Below are 25345 nucleotides of genomic sequence, written 5' to 3'. Positions count from 1 at the left end.
GAAGCGAGGAGTTGGACTTTGACGATCCTTGTGGATCCTTTCCAACTCAGAAGATTCTGTGATTCTATGAATTTATTGTATTTCCTGTAGTCAATGGAGTACCTTGTCTGAGTAGCCAAGTCAACTCAGCAAGCAGGGGAGGAAGAGTCTTCACTCCGGCTTTACAGGGTTATGTTATGCTCTGTAGTGTCTTCCCATGTTGTCTCAAGCACAATTAAAATGTTTACGTTGCCCTACTTTCCAGTATTCCCAAACAATTTGCTGTGCCATACTAAGCTCCTTTATACATGCACATTACATACACACGCGTTCACTGTCAATTCTGTGGTGTAGTTCAGCTGCCAGTGCCAAAATGTCATGCTGTATTTCCTCACGCTTCTCAGCAACGACTGTAACAAAGCCAGCCCTGGCTCTCTGCAGACTTCCAGCAAGGCGTCACTGTCAAGCTGCTCTCACAAAAATCTTAAAGCCTTGCATTCTTGGTGTTTGCCATTTCTACCCCGTCCCACCTTACAACATGAAGTGTTTGTGCTCTTCCTGCACATAGAAGTCTCCTGCAAAGATAACCTTGACTACAGCCACCTTGTTTTAAGAATAAATCTGGACTCCGTCAATGCTGGCTCAGCTGCACTGCTTTCCCAGTCACCAAACCACAAGTCTTTGGAGACTTTTACTCTCCAACCTACTTCCCCACAGCCCCATGATTTTAGAATAAACATTGAGTACCAAAGAGAAAATAACTTCTAGAAAGTCCTGATACTTTCTGAAGGTGTCAGAAATCAACAGAAGAACTGTAAAGAAAGATGTAATTAACTCTACTGCAGCTTCTCATGAACATCTGCGTCCTGAGAAACTTTCTGCTTTTTAAGTAGCAGCATTTGATCAGTGCAACAATATACTCAAAGGAAAACTGAAGAGCAGCAGATTGTCCAGTCCACTCTTTCTTGAACATACTTAGAAACCTGTTGTGAAATGAGACTCTGAGATTCATTTCTTCTGTAAACCTAAAGGCTTTCCAACTTCCTATTTTTTCTGTATCACACTGAAGCTAATAACCCCTCATTGTCTCTGCTCACTTCTGTCTGAACAGTCAATGCCGTCTGCTGCTTGTTGTTAGGTTCTTAGGCTATTTTTGCCCCAACTTCAAATCTGAGGTGGAAACTTGTTGCACATTAAGTATTGCTAAGCAATGAAAAAGTTGAAATCTCTTTTTTTTTTTAATCTCTTCTGATTGACACTTCTGCCCACTTTTGCTTTCTGTAAGGTTCTTCCACAGAAAGTATACAACCCTTAGAGTAAGGGTTTAGAACTCATTAAACTGCAATTTGATGCGAAAGAGAATGAGTTTATGTTGAATAAGTCATATTTCAAGCATCTGTACTAGGTTTGTACTGATAATTAACCACTGTTTTTAATTCTACTCCTTGCATATATACCAAAATACAAAAGCAAATTTTGCATATTGCATGATTATTTTGGCATGGTTTATATTATGAGAAATACGTACCAGATCACTTCAGCATCTTCACATATTTGAAGATGTCATTAAAAAAGGGGAAGGTCTTGTTTCTGGCTCAGGTATTTGCCTTTACTTGTGGCATAACTGATAGTTCTTGTTTTGGCCTGGATAATTTCATTAATCTTTCTTTCTTTTGTAGGTATCTGATTCCCTACTGGTGCAGACACCAGCAGTGGTTCCTGGTCCATGCCAGCCACCAAGGCTACAGGGTAGACCAAGAGCAAGGGAAATTCAGCTGCGTTGGGGTAATTCTATTACAAGTGTTAGAGATTGTAAGGGATCCAAATGTGGTATGTGTTAAATTAAATAAGCTTTTCTTTCTTTCTTATTTTTAGGACCACCTCAGGTAGATGGTGGTTCACCCATTACCTGTTATGGTCTGGAAATGTTTCAGGCAGAAACTGATGAACACAGAGAGGTTTACCAGGGTTCTGATGTTGAGTGCACAGTGGGCAGCCTTCTTCCAGGGAGGATGTACAGCTTCAGACTGAGAGCAGCTAACAAGGCTGGGGTAAGGAGGAAGTCTGAAATGAAATTCATTCCAGAGACTGCAGTCACTATTAAGGATTTTTTATTTCAAAATAAGCATTTAATGGTAATTTTAAAATGAGGATTTCCTAATGTAGAGTCATTTCACTCACACAGCTTATTGTTGTGTGGGAACAGACTGTTAAACATCAGTTTATAATGAAAGGGATTTTTAGATGAAGAGAAAATAGCTAATTATGTATTTTGTCTGAATAGTAGGATTAGGAAATCATTAGGAAATGCTAAGTACTTTATTAAAGCACTGTTACAACTTCAATATTCTTATGTGAAGTAAGGTAGCAAATTGTTTTCTGTATACAGCTTTGTAATTAATTGACCTTTATTTGTACAGCTGTTGGTGTTCAGAACATAATAATTAATGTTTCCTGACTCTCCATTTTTATATTTAGTTTAACTTCTGAGTACATGTTCTATCAGATACAAGACTATCTTCCCTCTGAGTATTAAATGTGTTTAAATCAATCGTTGCTGTATAACAACCTTTATTTAGTTATGTACCCAAACTCCTGATTTGTTCAATAACGTACATTTCATAAAAAACTGTCAGGATGAGTTGACACTGTTTGTGGAGAGGTCTGCAGCTTAAGGCTTTAAAGCACTATCCTAAATTTTATCTTCTGTCCACCCTGCAAAGAATGGTTCATAGCTCAGCAGTTTATGAATCCTTTGTTTCTTTTAGATAGGTATAAATAGGCAGTACAAATTGGTTTATGTTTCAGTGCAGCCATCGTGTAACTTCAAAATAAGGCTTTGGGTAGTACTTCCCTGGTTTTCCCAAGAGTTTGAACTGTCAAATTTATTCACATTGCATTTGCTGGAGTGAAGAAAAATTTACAGCTCTTCTGGAGAATAGTCAGATACTGGAAATAAATCCTGAATCCACAGTCCACAGAAATTTATTTTATAAAGAAGTAATACAAAGTTTCAGGTTGCTGTTACATGTCCCTACTATGGTAAACTGTTACTTAAAAAGTAGTAATTTTATTTTTACAATTCAGTTGTATCAACTCCCTTTTTAATAGTTTGGACCTTACTCGGAAAAATGTGAAATCACTACAGCCCCTGGACCCCCAGATCAGTGCAAGCCCCCTCAAGTGGCGTGCAGATCTGCTGCGTGTGCTCAGGTGTCATGGGAGGTAAGAATGCCATGGTAACAGCTATCTTAATAGGATGGTCTTATGCATTTTTGAGCTCAGCTTGAAAAGCCTAATACTGTATTTTAATCACTTTATTTGTAAGCATACTTACCCGATTATCCAATAGGTGAAACCTTAGTTGTTCATCATGCCATTATAAGGCAGCTGTAAGTTGGCAGGCTGCAGGTACTGGATCTTACTGTGTTCTTTTGTTTAAAAGTTTTGACACAGCTGCTGCTCTGCATTTCTGAGTGATGCAGTCTCATCTTAAAATTTTTCTTTAACGTAGTTATAGTTCCTCAGAGACGATGTATCCACATAATACAATAGATTATTGTGTGTTTCTTGGTTTTATAATCTGATTTAATTTTATATAATTACATCAGTAATAATGTAGCAAAAGCCTCACAGACTTCCTATAAACCCACAGTATTTAGATATCTGATTAAAAAAATGCAGTATATAAAAATTAAACTTGTAAAAAGAAAGATTCTCTCTGGGAATACTGTTTAAACACTGCTTTTTAATGGCTTAGAGATGGGATGAAGTATCTGAGTTACAGAACTGTACAGAAAAAAAAGTTAAACTGTTTTACCTGGAAAATAGTGTTCATACTTCCTACTGGAGGAATGTCAGAGGAGCACTTCTTAAATATCTATAAGGCAAAGCCTTTTTAAAAAAATCTCTTAAAACATTCAAGTAGAGTTAATTTGAGTGATGTTAGATGTCTGTTTTACAGAGTTACACAGTAATTAAGGCACAAGTAGACCTCTAGATGTCATTTAGTTCAGCCTTCTATTCAAATAGGTTAGGTTTCTCAGGGCCTTTCCCAGTGAAATTTTATTTATCTCCAAGAATGAAGATGTTGCAGCCTAGTAAAACTCTCTGGGTAAACTCTCATTCTGTAGGATTTTTATTGTTTATGTCTAGTCAAAATACCCTTTAATGCAAGTCATGACTCTTGTCTTGGCCTGTGCCATCTTCAAGAAGAATTTTGTCATAATCTTTGTACCCTGCCAGTAAGTAATTTAATTTAAGGCAGCAGTAAGATCTCCCCTTAGCTGTATCACCTTGCTATCAAGTAAGCTATACCTTCATGTTGTGCGTTGCACTCCTGCCTCATGACCCTTCGCTGGACTTACTCCATTATGTCAATGTCCATCTCCTTTTGGGGATCCCAGGACAGGACATGGTACTGGAGATACAGCCTCACCAGTGCTGAGTAGAGGGGAATCATTATTCCTTTTACCCTTCTTGCTGCTCGTTTGCTAATACAACCAATATATAGTTCACCTTCATCAGACACATACTCCTGATTCTTATTCAGCTTTTTCACCAGGACACACAGGGGGTTTTTTGGTAAGGTTGCTCCTCAGTCTGTACTTTTTTGTCCCAGTCCAGGACTTTGTGTTTGCCATTGTCTTAATTGAACTTCCTGAAGTTTGTATCAGATTCTGCTTGTTATTTGTATTGTACTAAATTAAAAATCAGCAAAGAAATGGGAGGGTAAGACTCCTCTGGAACAAAAAAAAATATAGATGTGGTGAGTGTGGTTGATTTTTTTTTTTTCTTAAGTCAGTGAATTTAACTTTTAATTTATGATATCCATTTTAAAGGTACCAGTAAGTAATGGAGCTGATGTCACGGAGTATCGACTGGAGTGGGGCGGTGTGGAAGGATGCATGCAGATCTCCTATTGTGGGCCTGGGCTCAGCTGTGAAGTGAAAGGGCTTTTGCCTGCCACTATATACTATTGCAGGGTTCAGGTAAAGATGTAAAACTATTGTTATTGCAATCTGGAAACAGGAATTGACGCTGCCATAAAAACATGGTCTACTTTGGATTTGCAGGCAGTGAATGTTGCAGGTGCAGGCCCTTTCAGTGAAGTAGTGGCATGTATGACTCCAGCCTCTGTACCTGCAGTTGTGACGTGTCTTCGTGGACTAACTGAAGATGAAGTTGAAAGTCCACACTATTCTCCTTCCACATGCCTTGCTATAAGCTGGGAAGAACCTTGTGACCATGGATCTGAAATCCTTGGCTACAGCATAGACTTTGGAGATAAGCAGCCAATAACTGTTGGGAAGGATCTGACCTATTTTATAGACGGCTTACAGCCAGATACTACCTACAGGTATGTGTTGCACAGCTACTTGACAGCCTACTGTTTCCTCCACAAGAGCAGATGCTTTGTTTCCTTGTATTTTTTAATGTCTACATTAGTATTCTCAGAGACACATTAGTGCACAGCCACGGAGTAAAAAGAAGCTTCGTAATGATGATCATCATAAATAGATGAGCCATGCTATTTTTATTTTCTTTCAAGTATAATTTATGTTAGTTTATTGTAGTATTGTTGTATCTGTCTGGTTAATGTGTCAATTTAACTGAATTCACATTACATATTCAGATTCATACTTGGGTTTGGACTGGTTGCTTCACTGTTTGAAAAAGTAAAATCCATTCAAGGAAAAGACTATGTCCAGCAATCTAATGACAGCTCATTGCAACTTGCAAGGCCTTATCTGCAGAAAAAGTGGAAGTCAGCATAAAGAGTATCAATTTAAAAAATCAGTCAACTATGCATCTCTTTTGAAGAATTTTAGTTGCTGAAATCATCCTTTATGTTTGGTCTAAGTGTTACTGAAAAATACAAACATAAAAATCAGTACTTTTGCCTGAAGGCATTCTACGTCCGATATAAAAACATGTCCTCAGTGTTAAAGGAGAATGGCAGTTCCACTGAAGTCAGACTTATAGCCCACTCTGATTTCAGTATGATTAGGATATCATCTGGCTACGCAGTTTTCTGAATCCTTAATTACTGTTTTATGGCTTTATGTCAGAATACAGTGTTTCTGTGTGACTTACAATTATTTAACAATAATGGTGGCAATCTGAAGATCTGTTGCTCTCTGTGTCAATAGACTGAAAAAAAGAGAAGCTTCTATTGCAGAGATAGGTCTATACTTCTACCCACATAAGTTTTTTTATAGAATACACTGTCAACTCCTTGTGCAAATAAAAAATTGCATATATAAACCTTAGTTCTGGGCTGTAATAAATTAGCATAATGTTAAATATTACTGTAGTGAAGGAGAAATATTTATTCTTTAGCCTGCATACACATTTGCATTTCCACATTTTGCAGTTGTGTGGTTGACTGTTTCATAATTTGATTACTGTGATTACTTCTTTCCAGTTACCTAGATACTATTTTGGACAAGCAAATGTTAAGTCTGCAAAACGAAATTAGACACACTTTGCTCCCTGTGGCTACCTGTGAGATATGTAAAGAGCCTCTGTTTTCTGCTTTTTCCTTTTCAGAAATAATTTCTGGGCTAAGTCTTTTAATTCTTACTTACAAATCTGATGCCAGCATTGTCTTCCTTGGCGTATCAAAGAAGAAAAACAAAACCCTACCTTCTCCCTGAGTATCAAGTTCTACAGCTTCCTCAGCTTTTTGTCATTTGGCAGCTTCTGGTTTCCCCTTCTCATTTTGCAGGCAGACCCAAGAGGGCCTGTGTTTGCAGGCACCCAGAGATGTGTTACTGGTGGAAACAGCAAGAGAGGTGGCTGGGCACTATCGCTTTATTTCCACATGAATAGGATCTGTTCAAAAAAGTCTGTAGAAATGTCTGTTAGTCATCCTTGAATTCACCTGATAAAACAGTCTCAGATATGGTTTCCCTTCTTTGGGGTGGGTTTTTTTACCTTCCTCATCACTCAAATGTGGCTATCAAAAATTTCGGTACAAGGCCTGCACAGTCAGAAAGATGGACCACTCTTGAAGTTACTCACAAAGCTTTTGCATCTTTTCACTAATGTGAATTTATTTTGAATATTTTTATTTTTAATCAAGCCAGCTCTTTAAAATGTGGTAAGGAAAGCAACGCATCTGCATATTCTTGACAGTCTATCAAAGCATAATATTGATAAAAGTCTTCATTGTAGATAGTACCATTATTCTCTCTTTAATGAGAATAGTGAATATGACCAGTTATTTTTAGGACCTAATTTCAAATTAATTTATTCTTTTTTTTTCCAAATGCTAGAGTACGAATTCAAGCCCTAAACAGTCTCGGAGCAGGTCCTTTCAGCCACACCATAAAACTGAAAACAAAGCCTCTCCCCCCGGATCCACCTCGCCTGGAATGTGCTGCATACAGTTCTCAGACTCTCAAGCTGAAGTGGGGAGAGGGAACTGCAAAAGCATTGACTGACTCCATCCAGTACCACCTTCAAATGGAGGATAAGAATGGAAGGTTGGTTTTAGCATCACTTTAATCTGCCCAGTGTCGCTGAGCTCTGATGCTTGGGAGATGGCAGCAAAGGGCAAAATTCCATACGCTTTGCTGAATTTACAACAAATGTAGGAGGTTGCCTCATCTGGCAAGGCAAGAAGGGCTCTAGTGTTCTGTGCTGAGAAGTACAAGATTAAAAATTTCATTGTTTTTTACTTACAGTTCAACATGAAGAATTTAATGCAGTGTTTCATACTAGCACACTTTTCTCTCTCACTTTTGATTAAATATTTTCTAAGTAACAAGTCCAGTCAGTGTAGTGAATTTTTATACTTAATATTGGAAGGGATGGATGCTTTACTCACTGTTGCCTTACATGCAATTATTTTAGTGGAAAATAATACAAATTATTATTTTAAGGGATCCCTTGTCTCATGTTAAATCAGAATGTCAGCTGAGATGGTACAGCAAGAACCCTTGCCTAAATATTAAAATGAGCCGTACTACTACAGAATGTTCTATGTCTGATGAGTAGCTTTAGCCTGGCAAAAAGATAAGAGATCTATTATGTGAAATTGCTGTGTTGTAAGGAGGAAAATAAATTAGACTCTTTAACTGGAAAGAAATTCATTGCCATTACCAAAAACTAGGTCATGTGCAGGTACCATCTCTTTTAATTTTAAAAGAAAAGAAAAAGCCAAAGTAGGTGACAACCCCTGCCAGAAGAGAGAAATTTGTGCTGTGTCCTGAGGCCACCAAAACTGACAATCAAACAAGAGCTGCCATGATCAGTTTGTGCAAGAATCGCAGCATGAAGGAGAGTGGCCAGTATACAAAACTTTCAGAAAGAGATTTGGTGCGCACTACAAGAGTTACTCTGCCCTCCTGCATAAGCTTATTTCTAACAATGGTGTACAAAAGCAATTGGATCCATGACACTTTTTTTAAGTGTAGTAAAGGGAGAGTTGTAAAGGGGCAAAAAGCTAAAATCTAGTTACCTAATTTTGAAAAGCTAAAGATGATGGAGGAGTACATGGCCAAGGAAAAAAAATGCAGCTCACTGAGAGACACAACTGCTGTCCTTTCCCATTGTTTCAAATGCAATATAGTTTCTTAAGATGCTTAGGACCATTTTTGGTAAGAGTTAATCTGTAGTGTTCTTTGTGCAAGAGATTTTTATTTCAAAGACATGAGAAATAAAAATTTGGCATAAAATAGGAATAGAAATAAAAATGAGCTTATTGTTTTATAGTAGCCAGAACACTGTTTAGCTCTGAAATAAGTGTTTCTGGGCTTTTCATTAGATTCTGGGAAATTATGGAACAGATTTCAAGACTATAGTGTAGCTGCTTCAGAAGTCCTTTTCTGTGTTCTAAATCAACTACTCATTCCATTTTCAGGTTTATATCCTTATACAGAGGACCGTGTCATACCTACAAAGTTCAGAGACTCAGTGAGTCAACATCATACAAATTTTGTATTCAGGCATGTAATGAAGCTGGTGAAGGTCCCCTTTCTCAAGAATACATTTTCACTACTCCCAAATCTGTTCCAGCTGCATTGAAAGGTAAGGGTGCTTCTTTTTTCATTTGGGGGGTCAGAGGGTAGCAGGTTGGGTTTGGTATTATGTTGTATTTGGGATATTGAGAATACTAAGCCCTTTTTAAGTGCAGATAGGGATAGTGGGAAAATGGTCCTTTCATGTAATTGCCTAAAATATTCACTCCAAAAATGAAAGACTTGGGTTTATGCATTCTTTGACGTAAGAAGTTTGTACTTAGAATTCCTGCTTGCCAGGACAGGGGCAAGTTAAGGTGAAAATGCTTCCTAGGATGTTTAGAATAATTTTAAGCATTGCAGTTCGGCGTTTTTTTGGTATATGATGCTCTCTTACAGTCACCAAATTTTACTTGCTTTTTCTTGGGTACCTAAACTAGCAAGAGAGGCCTATATGAATTGTCAGTTGTTGCTCCAGAAAACACTGCAGGAAGAACAAAATTGAATCTGAATATTTTGTTTCTCTGAGACAAAAGAGGAGGCAGAATGTAGAATTTTACAGGTCATTAGAATATGACAGTATGTGATGGGGAAAGCAGAGCTAGCTGTCACTTTTATGCTTCCTTCCTTCAGCACCAAGGATAGAGAGAATAAACGATCACACTTGCGAAATCACATGGGAGGTTCTGCAGCCCATGAAGGGTGATCCCGTTATCTACTGTCTTCAGGTCATGGTTGGAAAAGACTCAGAATTCAAACAGGTATGATATGTTGAAGTTATTGTAGTTTTCTTCAATTATTATTTGTGATAGCTAGTAAAATTGGTTGAGATTAGTTTAGATTTAGTAAAGCTTATTGTGTTCCAGTATGTTTTCGTCACCATGTTAACTTTTTATTACTAAATAATATAAAGTAGTGTCGCCTAAACTCATCCTCACATAGAAAGGAGATGCTGTACTAAATTTTGCTGCCTCTCTGGGTTACACTGATACTCACTAAATACAGCTTGACACCTCAAGTGGTGAGGAAATCATCGACTAATGGAACAACTGACAAAAAGAAACCTTTTACCTGTGGTACAGAATTGAGACTGGGGAGAAAAGGGGCAAAGGATTCTCTTTGAGAACCTAAGATCAAAGAAGCAGTTCAAAATGCCAAGGTACAAATTATCCTGCATTAGTGCTAATTTTGCTTCCCTATAAACTGCCTGATATTTGACATGAAATTAGACTTGAAAACTGTTTCATACTATTAAGCCAATGAACTTTCCTTCCAGAACAGAGACAGTTAATTCTAGTATATTATAATTTTATTATAGTTCAATATTAAATTTTTTTCCTATGCTTTGGTAGATTATAGGCCTTCATAGTTTCATAACTTTTAGTGTAGCACTGTGTTTGTTATGCCCATGTGTTAAATTTTTCAGTAAAAGATGAACCATAATCCGAGGTGTTTGTTATCTTGCCATGTGAATATTCTTTTTTGTAACTTCAACATTGTAAATGCAACATTAGGTATGTAAGGCGTGGTCTGTGTTGCTTTTAGACATGGAGTCAAATCACACTTTGATGATCAGTGTGTACTGCCAAATAAGCTGGGCAAGAAAATAAAGTTTGCTCTTTGAGTACGGCAATAACAAAGTAGACTGAGGTGTGTGATTGCTTTTGCCTCTGCAGAACAGTCTAGCATAGTAAATCAGAGTAAAATTAAAAGACTAATTTTCAAAAATTAAAATTGGAACAATCAAGAAGTAAACACTATGAAAACAGCCTTTAAGACACTTAGACATGATGGTGGCAATTTTATTTGACGTGAACAAAAAATAAACTGCCTGGAAGTCTGCACTAAGCTGTTTCTGCTATTTCACTGCCAAAACTTCACTCTCCTCTCCTCCTTCTTCCTGATCCATCATCCAAATTGCTCATGTCATTGCTCCCTCCATGCTACAAACAAAAGAAGTTAACAATGTGTTGTTTGAGCTGTATACATCAGTCAAAGATCTTAAAGGGGTTAGGAAGCAACCATATAAATACCCCAGGAAACACATTTGAGGCGAAGGCAACTTACAGCAAGGCACTGGGAGCAAGCAGCTGAGGATGGTAACCCCTGCCAGCTAGTGTAGCTGGAGCTGCAGTAGGATGTGTGTCAGTGGCCTGTTTGCTCACTCCCAAATGCAAGATCCAAATTAGCAGAATTTTGAGGAAGCTGCACTTCTGATGACCTGCCCTGCCTCAGAAAGAAAAGTCTCTAGGTTATAGATTCCAGTAAAGCTCAGCTGTCTGTCAGAGAACTCTGAGTCTATGACTAGCCTCAGGCACAGCAAGAGGTCTTCAAACAGCAGAATCAGAAGGGATTTCCTGTTTCTTTACATTTCTGGTTTGCATTTTCAGAATACTGTCTAACAATATGGTAACTGTAGGGAAAGCTCCTGATGATGTGATATTTCTGTATCATGCTACCAGTTAAATAAAGCAAATCCAGATATTTGGAGGTGAGAAGGTGAAGAGTTTTGAAGAGAGAAATCAAATTGCACTGTGCTACCCACCTAATACCTCAGTACCTATTGATGTACCTGTAAGTGCACCCTTGTGAGGTTTTGTTGGCTTTCACAGAACCTTCACGTAGCTGCAAATTTTACTAATTTGGGAAACCAGAATTTAGAGTTCACTGAATTAGGCACTCCATGCTGAAATGTTGTGAACTCATGTTAACCAGCCAACTGAGAGACCTTTGGAGAACACCCTCATAAGTCATCGCTGTCTTGGGAATATGATAAAATTAAGAATCACAAAGAGGACTTTTTGTGGCTTCCCTGATACAGTGTTTATTGGGATAAATCATATTATTTTAAATACAGATAACTACAACAAAATACATTGGATTGGATTAGACTTAATGAATTAGTTTGATACAGAGTCAACTGCCTAAAATCCCACGATAGGAAATTTTATATTGCATCCAATTGTAAGTGGTCACTAAAACACCTGAACGCTGGGGCTTGTGACAGAGTTTATTTGGTGTGTACTCATCATTCCACACAAGCAAGCATAGTTTTTGTGTTTCACCAAAAGGACTGGAGACTTTATCTGGTATTTAAATTGCGTGTTTGAGCTTTTTGTCCATTTTTCTTTGCATGGGTGAGAACACTGGTGAGTTGCCGTCCTTTTTACAGTTACCTTCACCGTAAACACAACCATACTGAGATATGTCTGTATATATAGGACTCTTTTACTTGATGTATCCCTTTTTTTCCCCCTTATTGCCAGATTTACAAGGGCCCAGACTGGTCATTCCGATACACAGGCCTCCAGCTGAACTGTGAATACCGATTCCGCGCATGTGCCATTCGCCAGTGCCAAGAGGCCACAGGTCACCAGGACCTGGTGGGCCCCTACAGCACCCCAGTGCTATTCATCTCTCAGAGGACTGAACCACCGGCAAGCACCAACAAGGACACTGTGCAAACCACAAGGACACAATGGTCACAGAGTGACCAAGTGTGTGCTGCTGTCATCCTTGCACTTTTTGCTATCTTTTCCATTCTGATTGCTGTTATCATTCAGTACTTCGTCATAAAGTGAAGAAAAGAGATCTATTTTATAATGCTGCCCATTACATTTTACTTTCTCATAATCTAAAAGTAATTCTGTTCTCTTGCTTTTACAAAACCAGGCATTTAGCACCGGCATTGGGACTGATGCAAACTTTCTCAGCCACTTTAAAATGCTTACTCGTAGGTATAGGCTGATTCATGTTACTAAAATGCAAGCCACAGAAATATAATCTTTTCTTTATATGCCTTCTTGCAGTACAAACTCGATATGGGGCAGGCACGCAGTGTTTAATAAAAAGGGTTTGACCTGTAAACACAAGTGTAAAGATGATTTCCTAGCCCACACTTTTAAGGGTTGCTAACATAACAGGGAAGAATGTGTAGATTGCATTTAAAACTTACACTAACAAACTTGTGCTGTACACAATATTAATCTGATGCTGTGAAAGCAATTTAGCGCTGTATTTCTACCTCCTCATTTGTCTTAATTATTTGGGAAGCAGGATTTATGCTGAAAACCAGAAGGGGCTTTTCTCAGGCAGCAAATAATAAACGGGATGGAAGAGTATGCATGAAGGAAGCTTAATATCTGATAAATGTGGAGTTCTTCACTGCAAGTAGATGTTTTCGAAAGACTACAAGGAGATGGCACAAGTGGTTTATCTTACCCCCAGGATTTGATGTTTACTTACAAAAATGCCTCTTTTACTTCTTCTGAATATAGAAGGGAGAGTGTGAAAGAACTTCTTAGATTTATTATTTAAATTGAAAAACACATTTCCAAAGTTGACCTTTGATTGGATGTAGTTTATACAGATGTCTGTGCCCTCTGATTTTGGCTAGTCAATAGAATTTTGAGATAAAATTCATTATTGAATTTTTGCTGTTTCCCCAACATTCACTTGCCATATCCACCAGAAATAAGCACTGCCTTTGTTTGTTTGTTTTGTTTCTATCTTTCTTTCCTTCTTTCTTTCTTTGGGGCACTAAATCAGAAGACGAAGTGTAGTAATTTGCACCAGAAAACTTAAAGCTGCTTTTTTCTTGAGATCCTAATGTTTAATGTAATGTCTCTTTGGATACTGTACCAAATTGTTGATTGCATGTAGTTAATGTTGCATTAGAGCACTTTGCAATTGCATAACTCATCAATGTTTTGTGAGCTTGCATTTGTGAGTTCTTGAATGACCAGACCGAATTTTAACAAGTATCCCATTGAACATCTTGCTAGATGTCAATGATTGCCAGTGACACAAAGCTTGTAGTGAAACTATCTTTAAAAAAAAAACCACCTTGTCTCATCACACTTATGTTATTTGTTATACACTTTGTAATTAGCTACTTTTAATTTATTTGAGTTACAAGATAGTGGATCATTAATGACTTCTAGTTGTGTTCAGTTTAGCATTTTTAATAGTATTAAACACTTCTGTCAGTCTTAATAATAATAAAAAAAGGAACCTCTGTCTTGTGCTTTGAAGATCTCTGAAGAATTTCTCTATGTTAGAACGGGCATGTATTGTAATTGTTTATACGTCCAATGATCTGTGCTGTAGAATAATGTTGCTGAGTTCGTTTTTTTAAAAGAAAAAAAAAAAGAAATGGCGAAGAACTTGGCCTCCACGTGGTGAGAACGATCTGTCTTTAAAATGTACTGTATGTTTACATTTTATTTCGAATTTGTCGTTTGTACATATAGGCTGATACCTGCCCACAGGATACCGCGATAACTGATGTTTTCTAGAACCTTCTTAAAAGTGCCATGTTTGGCAGTGCAAATGAGGTTGCGTGTCACAGCCCAGAGATTTCTTATGGTTGAATGTCTAAAACGGTAAGATTTGTTACTGCAGGTAACCTGCAGTGACTTACGTTTTTCATAGTAAAATTCAAATGAGCTCCTATTTTTGATAGTCATTTAATAGTGTATTTGCCATTTGAGCCTCAGTGCATATTACTGCATTGAAGACAGTTTTTAATGTAATATTAATTTTACCTCATATACTGTACATTCCAAAAATAAATAAATAAAAGAAAAAGAGAAACTCTAAAGTTTTTAAAACGCTATAGATACACTACCAAACATATCACTTTACGGTTGTACAACGTCGGGCTCCATGAAGACGAACCTGTATAGTCTGATAGAAAATACATAAAACGATGTAGCAAAGTACCTTTAAGAGTCTGTGGACAATAAAAGTACCTTCTTTTTCGCTGCTGGTGGTCAGTCCTGTGTGCGCACCGCCGCCGCCCCTCTCCCCTCCCTCCTTCCCTGCCTCCCCCTCTGCCGGCCGGGCCCGCGGGGCGGGGCGGGGGTGCGGTACCTGCGCGGGCGGTGGGGCCGCGGGCGGGGCGGGGCCGCGGCCGGAGGAAGGAGCGGCGCTGCCCCGGGCACGGCGCGTCCCCCGGCGGGATGAGGCGCGGCGGCGGGAACGGCAGCGAGGGAGAGCCGGAGTGGCCGTGGCCGTGGCCGCCCTGCGACGAGCGGCTGTGCCTGGCGCTGCCCATGTGGGTGCTCGTTCCCATCACGGCCGTCTGCCTGGGGCTCTTCGTGGTCGGCGTGGCGGGCAATGTCCTCACGGTGCTGGTCATCCGCAGCTACCGCGACATGAAGACCACCACCAACCTCTACCTGGGCAGCATGGCCGTCTCGGACCTGCTCATCCTCATGGGGCTGCCCTTCGACCTCTACCGCCTCTGGCGCTCCCGGCCCTGGATCTTCGGGCAGCTGCTGTGCCGCCTCTCGCACTACCTCAGTGAGGGCTGCACCTACTGCACCATCCTCCACATCACCGCCCTCACCGTGGAGCGCTACCTCGCCATCTGCTTCCCCCTCAAAGCCAAGGTGGTCGTCACCAAGCGCCGGGTGAAAGCCATCATCGGCCTCCTCTGGGCCTTTGCTTTCGTCTCTGCCAGCCCCTTCTTCTTCCTGGTCGGCGTGGAGCAGCCCGACAACCACACTGACTTCAGCCGCGAGTGCAAGCCCACCCCACAGGCCCTGCAGTCCGGCCTGCTGGCCACCATGTTCTGGGTCACCACCTGCTACTTCGTCCTGCCTGTCACCTGCCTCAGCGTCCTCTACGGCTTCATTGGCCGCGAGCTGTGGCGAAGCAACACCCGCCTGCGGGGCCCCAGCTCGCTCCTCCGGGAGAAGGGGCACCGCCAGACCATCAGGATCTTGGGTGAGTCCCGCTACCATCCCCCCCGGGCTATGGCTGGGGCAAGGACCGGGGCTGGGAGGCCATGGCAGGGCTGAGGCACCCGCAGCTCCCGTACAGGATAGGGAATAGCACAGGGGGACATCCCCGCCACGCTGCCGAGCCCATCAGTACTCCCGGGAACTGCCACGGCAGGGATTTTACTCCCTCACAGCTGAGGCTTCACCCGCGTGGCACTGCACATCCAGCAGCACGACTGCCTTCCGTAGAAATACCCTTTTCCTGAATTTTACCAGGCAGAACCAAGTACAAGGTAGCCTGCAACTTCAGAAAAACTGTGGTAACATCAGCAGTCTCTTCCAGTGGGCAGCAACACCTCTGCGTAGAAAATTTCTGCTTCTGAAAAGTAAGCTCTTAGCGGTCATTTGTAGCTCTCCTAGGAATAAATCCACTGGTTGCCCAAGGAGGCTGAGAAATGGCAACTTAACCCCTACGAGCTGTTTGGAGACAAATCCCATAATACCAAAGCACTTCCTACAGATGTAGGATGCTGATCATTTTTAGTTCATTTTATTAGTCATACATTCACTAACCCAGCATCAGACTCTGGAAAGTTAAGAGATCTTAGTCTGCTCTGGGGCTTTAATGTTTGTAAGTAGTGACCAATCTAAAGGGAAAGAAAAAAGAAATCCAACCATTGATTAAGGAACATAAAACAAAATTCCCAAATTATTTTTTTTCCTACCTTTAGTGTAGTTTTTACATGTCACATGAGAAACTTCTTTTACTGAGAGTGTAACCAGCTGGATGGAAATAGCATAGCACAAAGGAAAGAAACTAATAAGCCTGAGAGAATTTTGCCAACTTATTTGAGGAAGGTACTTACACTGAAGCAGGCACAAGGTTTTCTGACAGAAACACCTATGCCTATGATCTCAGAACCCATTGAATGAGACCAGTGCCCCCTTGTCTCAAAGATCCAGCAGCACTATGCCTGTGGTGTATTTCAGATGTAAACTTTCTTTGGCTGCATCCCTTTTATTTAAGCTCTGAGAAACACAGAGGATGCTCCACAAATGATTGTTTTACTTACATGCATTAATAAACAAAAATAATTAAAAGTATGGATACAGTAATACACTTATTTAATTGTTCCTCATCTGCTCCTGCTGTGTTGCCGTTGCAAGAGGGTCTGTATTTGTTTGCATTGTGCTAAAATGCAACACAGAACCAGGCGAACAGCTGAAGTGACTCAGGCTAGAGATCCATCTAGGCAAATAGCTGTCTCCAGCAGTAATTGTCTGGGGATGCATGCAAAAGCTTTAGTGGAAAAAAATCGATAACCCAACTATACTGTAAAGTCTTTACATTAGCTACCATCCTGTCACAATAGAGCAAATTCTGTGGGAGCTTGGGTGACTGAGGTGCAGCCCAGGTCTTTTTCAGTGATGTAGACATGTTAAACAACAACTCTGCAGCGAATGGAGCTGCTGTGGAGCTTCCACAAAAACTCCTTATTCTGACTTTTGTTTCCCTATCTCCTATGTGGCATTGCAGACATTGCCAAGGGGGGGTTCTGTAGTGCCTGATGTTATTATACACGTTATGCTACTGTTGTTAACATTTTTCTCAGCAAATCTCACCTCACAGTTTAGCTTAAAATTTTACCAGTTAACTTTTACTTCAAAGATTTGATGCTATTCCCATTTTTGTGGTTTTCCAACAATTTAATGCTATTATCTCTATATATCATTTGTATCAGTTAGAAGAACCTGCAAAACCAGCCACATAAACTTTAGTTTACTGGATGGTTGAAGAGTTAACTCACTCCTTAACTGCCGCATGTGTTATTTTGTCTTATAGCTGTGGTGGTTCTGGCCTTTGTAATTTGCTGGTTGCCTTTCCACATTGGCAGGATCATATTTATAAACACCCGGGACATGGGGACAATGCTGTTCTCCCAGTACTTTAATATATTCGCTCTGCAGCTTTTCTACCTGAGCGCATCCATCAACCCTGTCCTCTACAACCTCGTTTCGAAGAAGTACAGGGCAGCAGCCTGCAAGCTGCTGCTGCCACGCCGAGCTGCAGAAAGGGCTTTCACGGTAACAAAAGACGCTGGGGGCTACACAGAGACCAGTGCCAGCACAAGGAACGAGTACACCACCGGCTTCTGAGACTGCACCTTTGCACTTCTTCAGGCATTCTTGCCTAAAGAAGGGAACTACCTTTTCACAGGAGAGTTGCAAAAGGATGGACACTTGTTGGGGCATGTGGTATTTCATAACTGTCTGTATTTTGGGATACCTGTATTTTTGTTAACAGAGCAAGCAGGCACCATAAAGTAGGGACAATGATGTGCAACTCGTGAAAGATGATAAGTCAATAGTAAAAGCTGGAGTAAATTGCCAGTAAAACTACGGGTTTACTTTATTACGTATTGTTCATTGCATGTGTTCTGTGCCATTTCTAGTATTTTCTAAAAATCGTAACACCACGGTCTGCAAAGGAGCACTTCTTGGGTGCAGTAATGGGTACAACTCCCAGACAGCCTTTGCCATTTTAAAACAGTTTTCTTTTAAACAAGATTTTAGGAAACACAGTCTCTCAAGGAGATGGACACAAAATCACCCACCAACCTGAACAGCCTTGGAAAAAGAGGTGTTTGTTTTTAGTGCCTGGTCTTGTAATCATGAAGGGGACTTTCCTGAACAGTTTCACTAATTTCTCTTAGGAAAGCATGTGCTGCATGCAGTAGTCTCTGGGCTTAACCCTTTTGGCCTGACCCACACGATCAAATAAGGTCTCTTATTTACATGTTAGCAACCAGTCTCTGTATCTGTAAAACTTCAGATACCCCCGATCACTTCCTTGGGATAGATGTGCCGTGTTTGGTAAATGGTAGTGGTGTGTCTCCACTGCATCACATTGTGTACTGAGTGTGCAAACTCCAAGTTAACCCACCTTGCCACAAACAAGACCCATCAGTGAATGTGCTGGACTATGCCCAGGACTTCATGCTGCATAACGCTGCACTGCAAGTCAAAAACCAATTCACTAATTCTACTCCAAAAGATTTAAAATGCAGACTTCAACTGTACAATTTAGGAAGGAGGCTAGTTGTGAGGAAAAGCTAGAAGAAGCTGCAGCATCATTTTCTCTGGAGGATCATTGCATCTGTTACTTTATTGGCTCTAGTGGTGTAAATCTGGACCAAAATCAATGATGTGGGACTGTGCTTACAGGAGCATCACAGGTGGTATGTCCACACTTGCCCTTGGTTTTCTGTTAATTCCTTCTCTTTTCAGGCAGTTGTAGAGAGTGATACTGTGCCCTCTAAGCCTGCTTTTCTATGGGCTAAACACCCCCATCTCCCTCAGCCGCTCCTGGCTTGTGCTACAAACCCTTCACCAGCTCCGTTGTCCTTCTCTGGACTCGCTCCAGCACCTCAATCTCCTTCTTGTAGTGAGGGGCCCAGAACTGGACACAGGATTTGAGGTGTGGGCTCAGCAGTGCCAAGTACAGGGGCACAATCACTGCCCTGCTCCTGCTGGCCACTCTATTGCTAATACAGGCCAGGATGCCATTGGCCTTCTTGGCCACCTGGGCACACTCTGGCTCACATTCAGCTGCTGTTGACCAGCACCCCCAGGTCCTCTTCTGCTGGGTCACTTTGCAGCCACTCTTCCCCCAGCCTGGAGCGCTGCAGGGGTTGTTGTGACCCAAGTGCAGGACCCAGCACTTGGCCTTATTGAGCCTCATACAACTGTCCTCAGCCGATCCATCCAGCCTGTCCAAATCAATTTAACAGAATTCAACAGCCAGCTCAGAGATCTCAGGACAGCAGAGTTGAACCCAAGTCTTCTCTAGGTTTTAAAAATATGACCAGTCCTCCATTAAACAATCTGTAACTCTGAGTCACTGAATAAAATTTTTAAAAATCTAAAGACAGAAAAAAATCTTCTATCTCACTGCATACACTTTAGGTTTTCTTTTTCTATTGGCTTCATACTCTGGTGGAGAGCAGTTGTCTGCAAGGCTTGGGTTAGGTTGCTTTTGCTGGGGGGTGTCATTAAAATGTTTAGTTATCATAAAAGAACAGCTGTTATTTTTTGGGGGTTCGGACAAGTTACTATGAAGAGTAATCTTTGTAAATGTATGTAGACTGAGGGGGAAAAAATCTTTAAAATATTGATATGTGGCCGTGGAGCTGCTTCTGCACGCCTGCAGCCTCCTGATAATGGCTTTTCCTTTATCAATTGCTACTAAATTGCACTGGGAGTAAAACGCCCATCAGAAATTTCCCCAGAAGTAATTGCATGGGTACCAGAAGCACAAGGTGAGCAGGAGAAGGGAAGGAAATGCCCTGGTGGGATGCTGCCCTGAACCCCCGTTTTTTAGGGTGTGCCCTGTGCCACGAACAGCCCTGGCACTGCTCTGCTCTCTGTGGGTGCTGGGTGTCCAGGGCGGGTGCCTCTCAGCTGGGACCCCAGCTCACTGTTCCCAAGCCACTCATGGAGTGATTGTTTCTGCAGGGAGCTCCAGGCTTGGGCTGCTCCTGCCCAGCCTCAGACGCTGCAGCAGCAGGCTTCTGCTCCTGGTGGCAGACTCCATAGAAATGGTCTGGTTTTCTGGGAAAGTCATTTGTACCCCTGTTATCAGCTATCCCTCTTGCATGCTTAGTAGGAGCAAATCACACCTGTGAGCTTGCAATGCCTTGTTGTTAATGCTCTCTCCCCACCAGAACAAATGCTTAGGAAATAGATGAAGTTTGGCATGTTTACTCAGAATTAACCAGGCCTGGCACTGCTGTCTCTGGCATTCAGTACTGGATTGTGTAAACAGGGATGTTGTAAATAAAATAGCACTTCCCAGGAACTCTATGTTCAGGTGCTGCCAGGCTATCTCTTAAGTATTTCAGAAGTAGTTCCATACCATGAAGGCTATAAAATACAAGAGAAAATGGACTAGAGAGAAAAATGGGGCAGGGCTGTAAAAGAAAAGCACAGAGACCAGATGACAAAAAGGGAAGCGTGGTGAGATAGTCTCCTTTTTAAAACACACATGTAGTTATGTTGAAAATCACAGGAAAGAAAATTAGTGATTTGACATAGCCCTGAGACTTGCTAGAGTTGTGGTTGTACTGAGGAAGAGCTGAACCCAAAGCTAGCCACCTGAAGCTTGAAAGGAACCTAAAACCGTTCATTCTTAAACCCATAAACAGGTTTTTCTTAACAGAGAGGAAAGAAATTCTTCCCATGAACTATAGTCGAAAGGCACAGCTTGGCCCCCAGCACGAGGGTGTCATTGGGGTATGCCCACCTGGAAGGAAGGAAGATAAAATGAGAGAAAGAGAGAGAGGGAAAGAAGGAAAGAAAGAAGAAAAAAGGAAAAGGGAAGGGGAGGGAGGGGAGGAGAAAGGAAAGGAAAGGAAAGGAAAGGAAAGGAAAGGAAAGGAAAGGAAAGGAAAGGAAAGGAAAGGAAAGGAAAGGAAAGGAAAGGAAAGGAAAGGAAAGGAAAGGAAAGGAAAGGAAAGGAAAGGAAAGGAAAGGAAAGGAAAAGGAAAAGGAAAAGGAAAAGGAAAAGGAAAAGGAAAAGGAAAAGGAAAAGGAAAAGGAAAAGGAAAAGGAAAAGGAAAAGGAAAAGGAAAAGGAAAAGGAAAGGAGAAAGGGGAGGGGGGGAGGAGAGGAGAGGAGACGAGAGGAGACGAGAGGAGAGGAGGAAGGAAGCTGTTTAAGAGAGGTTTGGTGCATTCACGGTGAACAAAGACCTCTCAAGTTCAAAGCTGCTCCTTTGCTTGCTGGAGTGATGCTGTCTCCAAGGGCCATGTGCAGCTGGCCTGGCAAACAGAGAGGTGCAGGGACACATTCCCTCCCCAGAGTCATCCCCTTAAAATTCCATTTGTCACTGTGCTGCATCACTCCCACAGGGAACACAAAGCCTAAGGCCATCTCAGCAATAAAACAAAGGGATAATACAAAGTAAGATGGGAAAAAAATAGGCATAAAATGGCCCAAACTGCTCTGAATTAGCTAAACTGACTAACATAGTCTTGGCCTTGGATCAATTGAGTCTTATGGGAACAATCCCCAGCATCCCTGGGGGGCCACTTCCTATTTGATTGAGGAGCAGGCTTAACATCACCAAAATAAGCTAATTCTATGATAAAATTAGTATCCAGAAGTATATTTCACAGCTTTAGGGAACTGTTTACAAACTGCTTTACTGTTGCTATATGCTTCTGGTCACCTGTGATGCTGCACTTGAGCTTTGGTGGGGATTTCCTGGAACTTAGAAGAAAACTGGGGGAAAACACTGCAGCTGGTTTGCATTTGAGGAGTTGGGGAGCAGACACAAAATTTAACCACTTGTGCACTTGGTACCAGTAGATGTTAAAAGATTTTCTCATCAGGCAAAGCACAGCATTTTCCACAGGCTCAAGTCTAGTTGTTGCATTGTTGTTTATTGCTGAGGCAGGCTTAGTGCTTCTTATGACAAGGCAGATGAGGGCTTGCAACATCCAGGTGAATATCAAGGGACCAAGGATATCTGGTGCCTGCCCAGATGTCACAGATGGAACCTCAAACTGAGCCTCAAAACACTGGGAAGCAAAAGCAATGCTGTCTTCTACTCAGTGTCCCCACTGTGGGAACCCTCTGGTGACCCAAAATGTTAAGGTTGATGTCATCCAGTGCTTCTTCCATGGGTCACACAGACCTCCAAGCATGCCACCAAAGCCTAAGGTTTCCAGAGCATTTAGAAAAGCCAATTTTGGACTAGAAAATGGCTGTCCAGGTTGGGAAGAACCTAACAGAGATGAGGCTGAAACCTCCTGCAGCAGCTCTAAGCAGCAACACTGCTTTGTTTTTCCTGGGACTGCATGCATCCAAGAGTCCATGTCCTCAGTCTGCCATAGCCAGGATCAGAGAGAGCTCCCCTACACACCATCTCAGTCTCCTTTCCAGTGGCTGGGGGCTTCCAGGCCCCCTGGAACAGCAGAACTCCAAGGGTATATACCCCAGATGGGGGTGGCATATGCGGGAGAGGACAGAGAGCAGTGGGGCTGACAACTCTGTCCTGCCTCTCACTTGCCTCATCTTCCCCTCAGATCACCCCATCTGCATGCCATTCCAAGATGAGTCTCTGCTCCTTCTATCTCCACTTTTGGACTTCATCTTCCTTCCCTCGCTGCACGGATAATGCCATCTGCTTTCCCTCTTTTTCCCTCTCCTTCTCCCAGCCAGAACTCACCAGATGGATTCATTTATTTCTCTTTCAGAAGTTGTCTGTGACAAATATCTCTGCCAAGGAGCTCATCCAGGCTGCCAGGGATTGGTGGGGAGCTAGATGCTTTGACTACAGCCTGTTCCCGTCAGCCATGAGCCTGTATGAACTCACGTTAAAGTTGTTTAAAGTTTTAACAGCACCTCTGTGTGAGCTGATTTTAAAAAAAGATTAACCCTTAAGAAGGGCTGGGTCAATTTTTTCCCAAGATATGAAGGCCATGTGAAGCCCTTGCACAGGTACATCGCTCCCCATAGCCCCTCGTGGACACTGTCCTAGGGCCCACAGACAAAAAGGCAGGGCAGGAGAAGAAATTCAGAGTGTTTTCCCTTGACCCCAGCATGTCCCCTGCATGCAACCAGGGATGTATCCACAAGGTCAACCTTCAGTGTGGGCTGAAGTCAGGTGCCCTAAACCTGAGACTCCACCAAATACCGCTGTCCTTAGCAAAGAGCCCAAATTCAGCACAGTGAACCAGCCTGAGATGCATCATCTGGAAATCACTAAAACTGGTAGGAAGTTACAGGAATGCAAGCCAGATGGGAGGGTGTATTTACCTGGAATGGAAGAACCACCACCAGTGTATTGTTGCAACACGAGGCACTCAAATCCCTGTGGAGGTTGGTGCAGTTGCTGTGGCAGAGGTGACAGCTACCCTGGCCAGAGTAAGAGAGAAAAGGCAGCAAAAGGATAAAAGTAACCTTTTTTCCCTCCAGAACTTATTTAACTTCATCCCGTGTGACAAGGAGCAGCATTTCACCACAGCAAAAAGAAGTCAGCTCTGTGTCAGTGTTCTCAGAAACTCAGCTGTGATGTCAGCTCACAGAGCCCATGACGGTTCCACAAGACTCTTGCTGTAGCAGGCGTATGCAAGCACAGCAGGACTCTGTGAGTGGGTTCAATCCCTATATGGGCCATTCACTTAAGGGTTAGACTCGATTATCCTTGTGGGTCCCTTTCAGCTCAGAATACTCTGTGCAATTCTGCGTAATGTTTCTGCACTCTGAAGCTCTGCAGAAGTTACAAAGCAATGTCAGGAAACCTTGAAAGCAACAAAAATGACCTGGCTTCTGCTATAAATCAAGGATACCAGCACTGGCAAGCTTGCAGCTAAACTGATTATAAAGGGAAGCATATGCCCATCAAATGTGTGGCTCCTGTGCAACAAATCTGCCCCATCTTAACGAGGAAATCAGTTCCCTAATTTGAATATAGGTCTGGTTTTTGTCTGTGCTGTGCAAATACGCCCCAAAGACAAGTTGTGTTTTGAACCTGTGGAAGCACAAGCTGTCCACAACCACAGAAGAGGAATGTGGAGAGAGGCTGTTTCCCCCTCTACTGCAGCAGCTGAGCACAGCATAGGGAACATTGTCTTATTCCAGGGTTTTAATTCTGCCAAGTCAGGCAGGATTCCCAGCCTTGGACTTTATTTGAGGCTATGTAGGCTGCTGGACTGACCTGGACAAGCTGTATCTGTGCCAGGGAATCATCTCATCCACTTGCCCACAGCATTCTGCTCCTCCAGAGCAAGCCTGTGTGCTAAGGCAGCTGAGACAAGGGAAGCTGCTCCCACAGAGAGTGGCAGGCCAATTTTCCTGCCTCTGGGAAGTTACCACAAAGATGCAGAAGGCACAGACTCAGAACAAAGATATGTTTGCTCCTTTCCATGCTCCCTGTTGTGAAGGGAGATCTCTCCTGCAGAGCCTGGGGATGGGAAAGAAGCAGGAAAGGATGGACGTAGCTGAAAATAGCCCTGGCTGAGACAAGCCTGGGAAAGGCAAAGGAAAACATGGAAGAGCAGCAGGAGTTGGTCCCATGGAGCAGAACCCAGATCCATGTCTTCCTCAAATACTCTTCCCTCCTTATGCATTTTCCCTTCATTAACTGATTCAGTCTTCATTTTACAGCTGTTGGTGAGAAACAACAGCTCATCAGGAGCTTGTAATAGCCAGAGTCCTCACTTTCGTTTTGTTTTCTTCTTCTCAGACACCTCTTGCTTTGTGAAGTGCAGTGTGTGTGAGGAATAATATGTCTCTATGTGGAAATGTCAAATGTATTACATTTTAGCCTGGGCTCTGGGAATACTGCATTTATTTCTAAATACAGAAACAAAATTGATTTCTTGCCTCCTTGTCACAAAAACATGGGAAAGGCTGTCAAAGGAAACACATATCAGTAAGAAAATATTGACAGGTAATTTCTGTTACATAAATGGAGAAAAATACAAGTTAGACCATTTGAGAGTACACATCACTGCATTACAACTGATGTCAAAAAAGACAACCTTAGAAGAAACTGCCTCTATGGGCTTGCAGACTGGAAGAGCAGACAGGGTGCTGGTTTTGTGCTGGGCAGCCTTTGGGATATTTACACAACAGAACCATGAGCTTTATTGCACAAATGACAGG

At 41.9% G+C, this 25345-nt stretch overlaps 2 protein-coding genes across 9 annotated transcripts in view; both read left to right on the top strand.

The window, feature by feature from the left end:
• The window catches only part of FNDC3A (fibronectin type III domain containing 3A), a 112634-nt gene extending 97923 nt beyond the window's left edge, over window positions 1-14711 (top strand). For all 7 annotated transcript variants that reach the window (XM_032099740.1, XM_032099739.1, XM_032099741.1 and 4 more), the window contains 9 exons: window positions 1659-1764; window positions 1855-2030; window positions 3091-3204; window positions 4821-4970; window positions 5055-5338; window positions 7260-7469; window positions 8849-9015; window positions 9579-9706; window positions 12212-14711. In XM_032099740.1, coding sequence (XP_031955631.1) covers window positions 1659-1764; window positions 1855-2030; window positions 3091-3204; window positions 4821-4970; window positions 5055-5338; window positions 7260-7469; window positions 8849-9015; window positions 9579-9706; window positions 12212-12526 — 1650 coding nt within the window. In that variant the 3' untranslated portion in view covers window positions 12527-14711. The remainder of the gene's footprint in view (window positions 1-1658; window positions 1765-1854; window positions 2031-3090; window positions 3205-4820; window positions 4971-5054; window positions 5339-7259; window positions 7470-8848; window positions 9016-9578; window positions 9707-12211) is intronic.
• A 172-nt stretch (window positions 14712-14883) lies between these two features.
• On the top strand, window positions 14884-18089 carry MLNR (motilin receptor). 2 transcript variants are annotated; one of them, XM_032099738.1, is made up of 2 exons: window positions 14884-15677; window positions 17642-18089. In XM_032099738.1, exons 1-2 carry the CDS (start codon window positions 14909-14911, stop codon window positions 17866-17868), a joined length of 996 nt encoding a protein of 331 aa, XP_031955629.1. In that variant the 5' UTR covers window positions 14884-14908; the 3' UTR covers window positions 17869-18089. The 2 variants fall into 2 exon arrangements, with proteins under 2 accessions (XP_031955629.1, XP_031955628.1); XM_032099737.1 differs by having other exon boundaries at window positions 17517-18089.
• Window positions 18090-25345: the final 7256 nt, after the last annotated feature.

The sequence above is a fragment of the Corvus moneduloides genome, chromosome 2 (assembly GCF_009650955.1).
Source record: "Corvus moneduloides isolate bCorMon1 chromosome 2, bCorMon1.pri, whole genome shotgun sequence".
NCBI classification, from domain to species: Eukaryota; Metazoa; Chordata; class Aves; order Passeriformes; family Corvidae; genus Corvus; species Corvus moneduloides.
The sequence above is the reverse complement of the archived record's forward strand: the minus strand, read 5'-3'. Positions and strand labels throughout refer to the sequence as shown.

Bases quoted from the DNA above. Each gene is read 5' to 3' on its own strand.
- MLNR (XM_032099737.1), top strand. From the start codon at position 14,909: ATGAGGCGCGGCGGCGGGAACGGCAGCGAGGGAGAGCCGGAGTGGCCG. The intron at 15,678-17,516 runs GTGAGTCCCGCT...TTTGTCTTATAG, and splicing joins CCAGACCATCAGGATCTTGG to CTGTGGTGGTTCTGGCCTTT.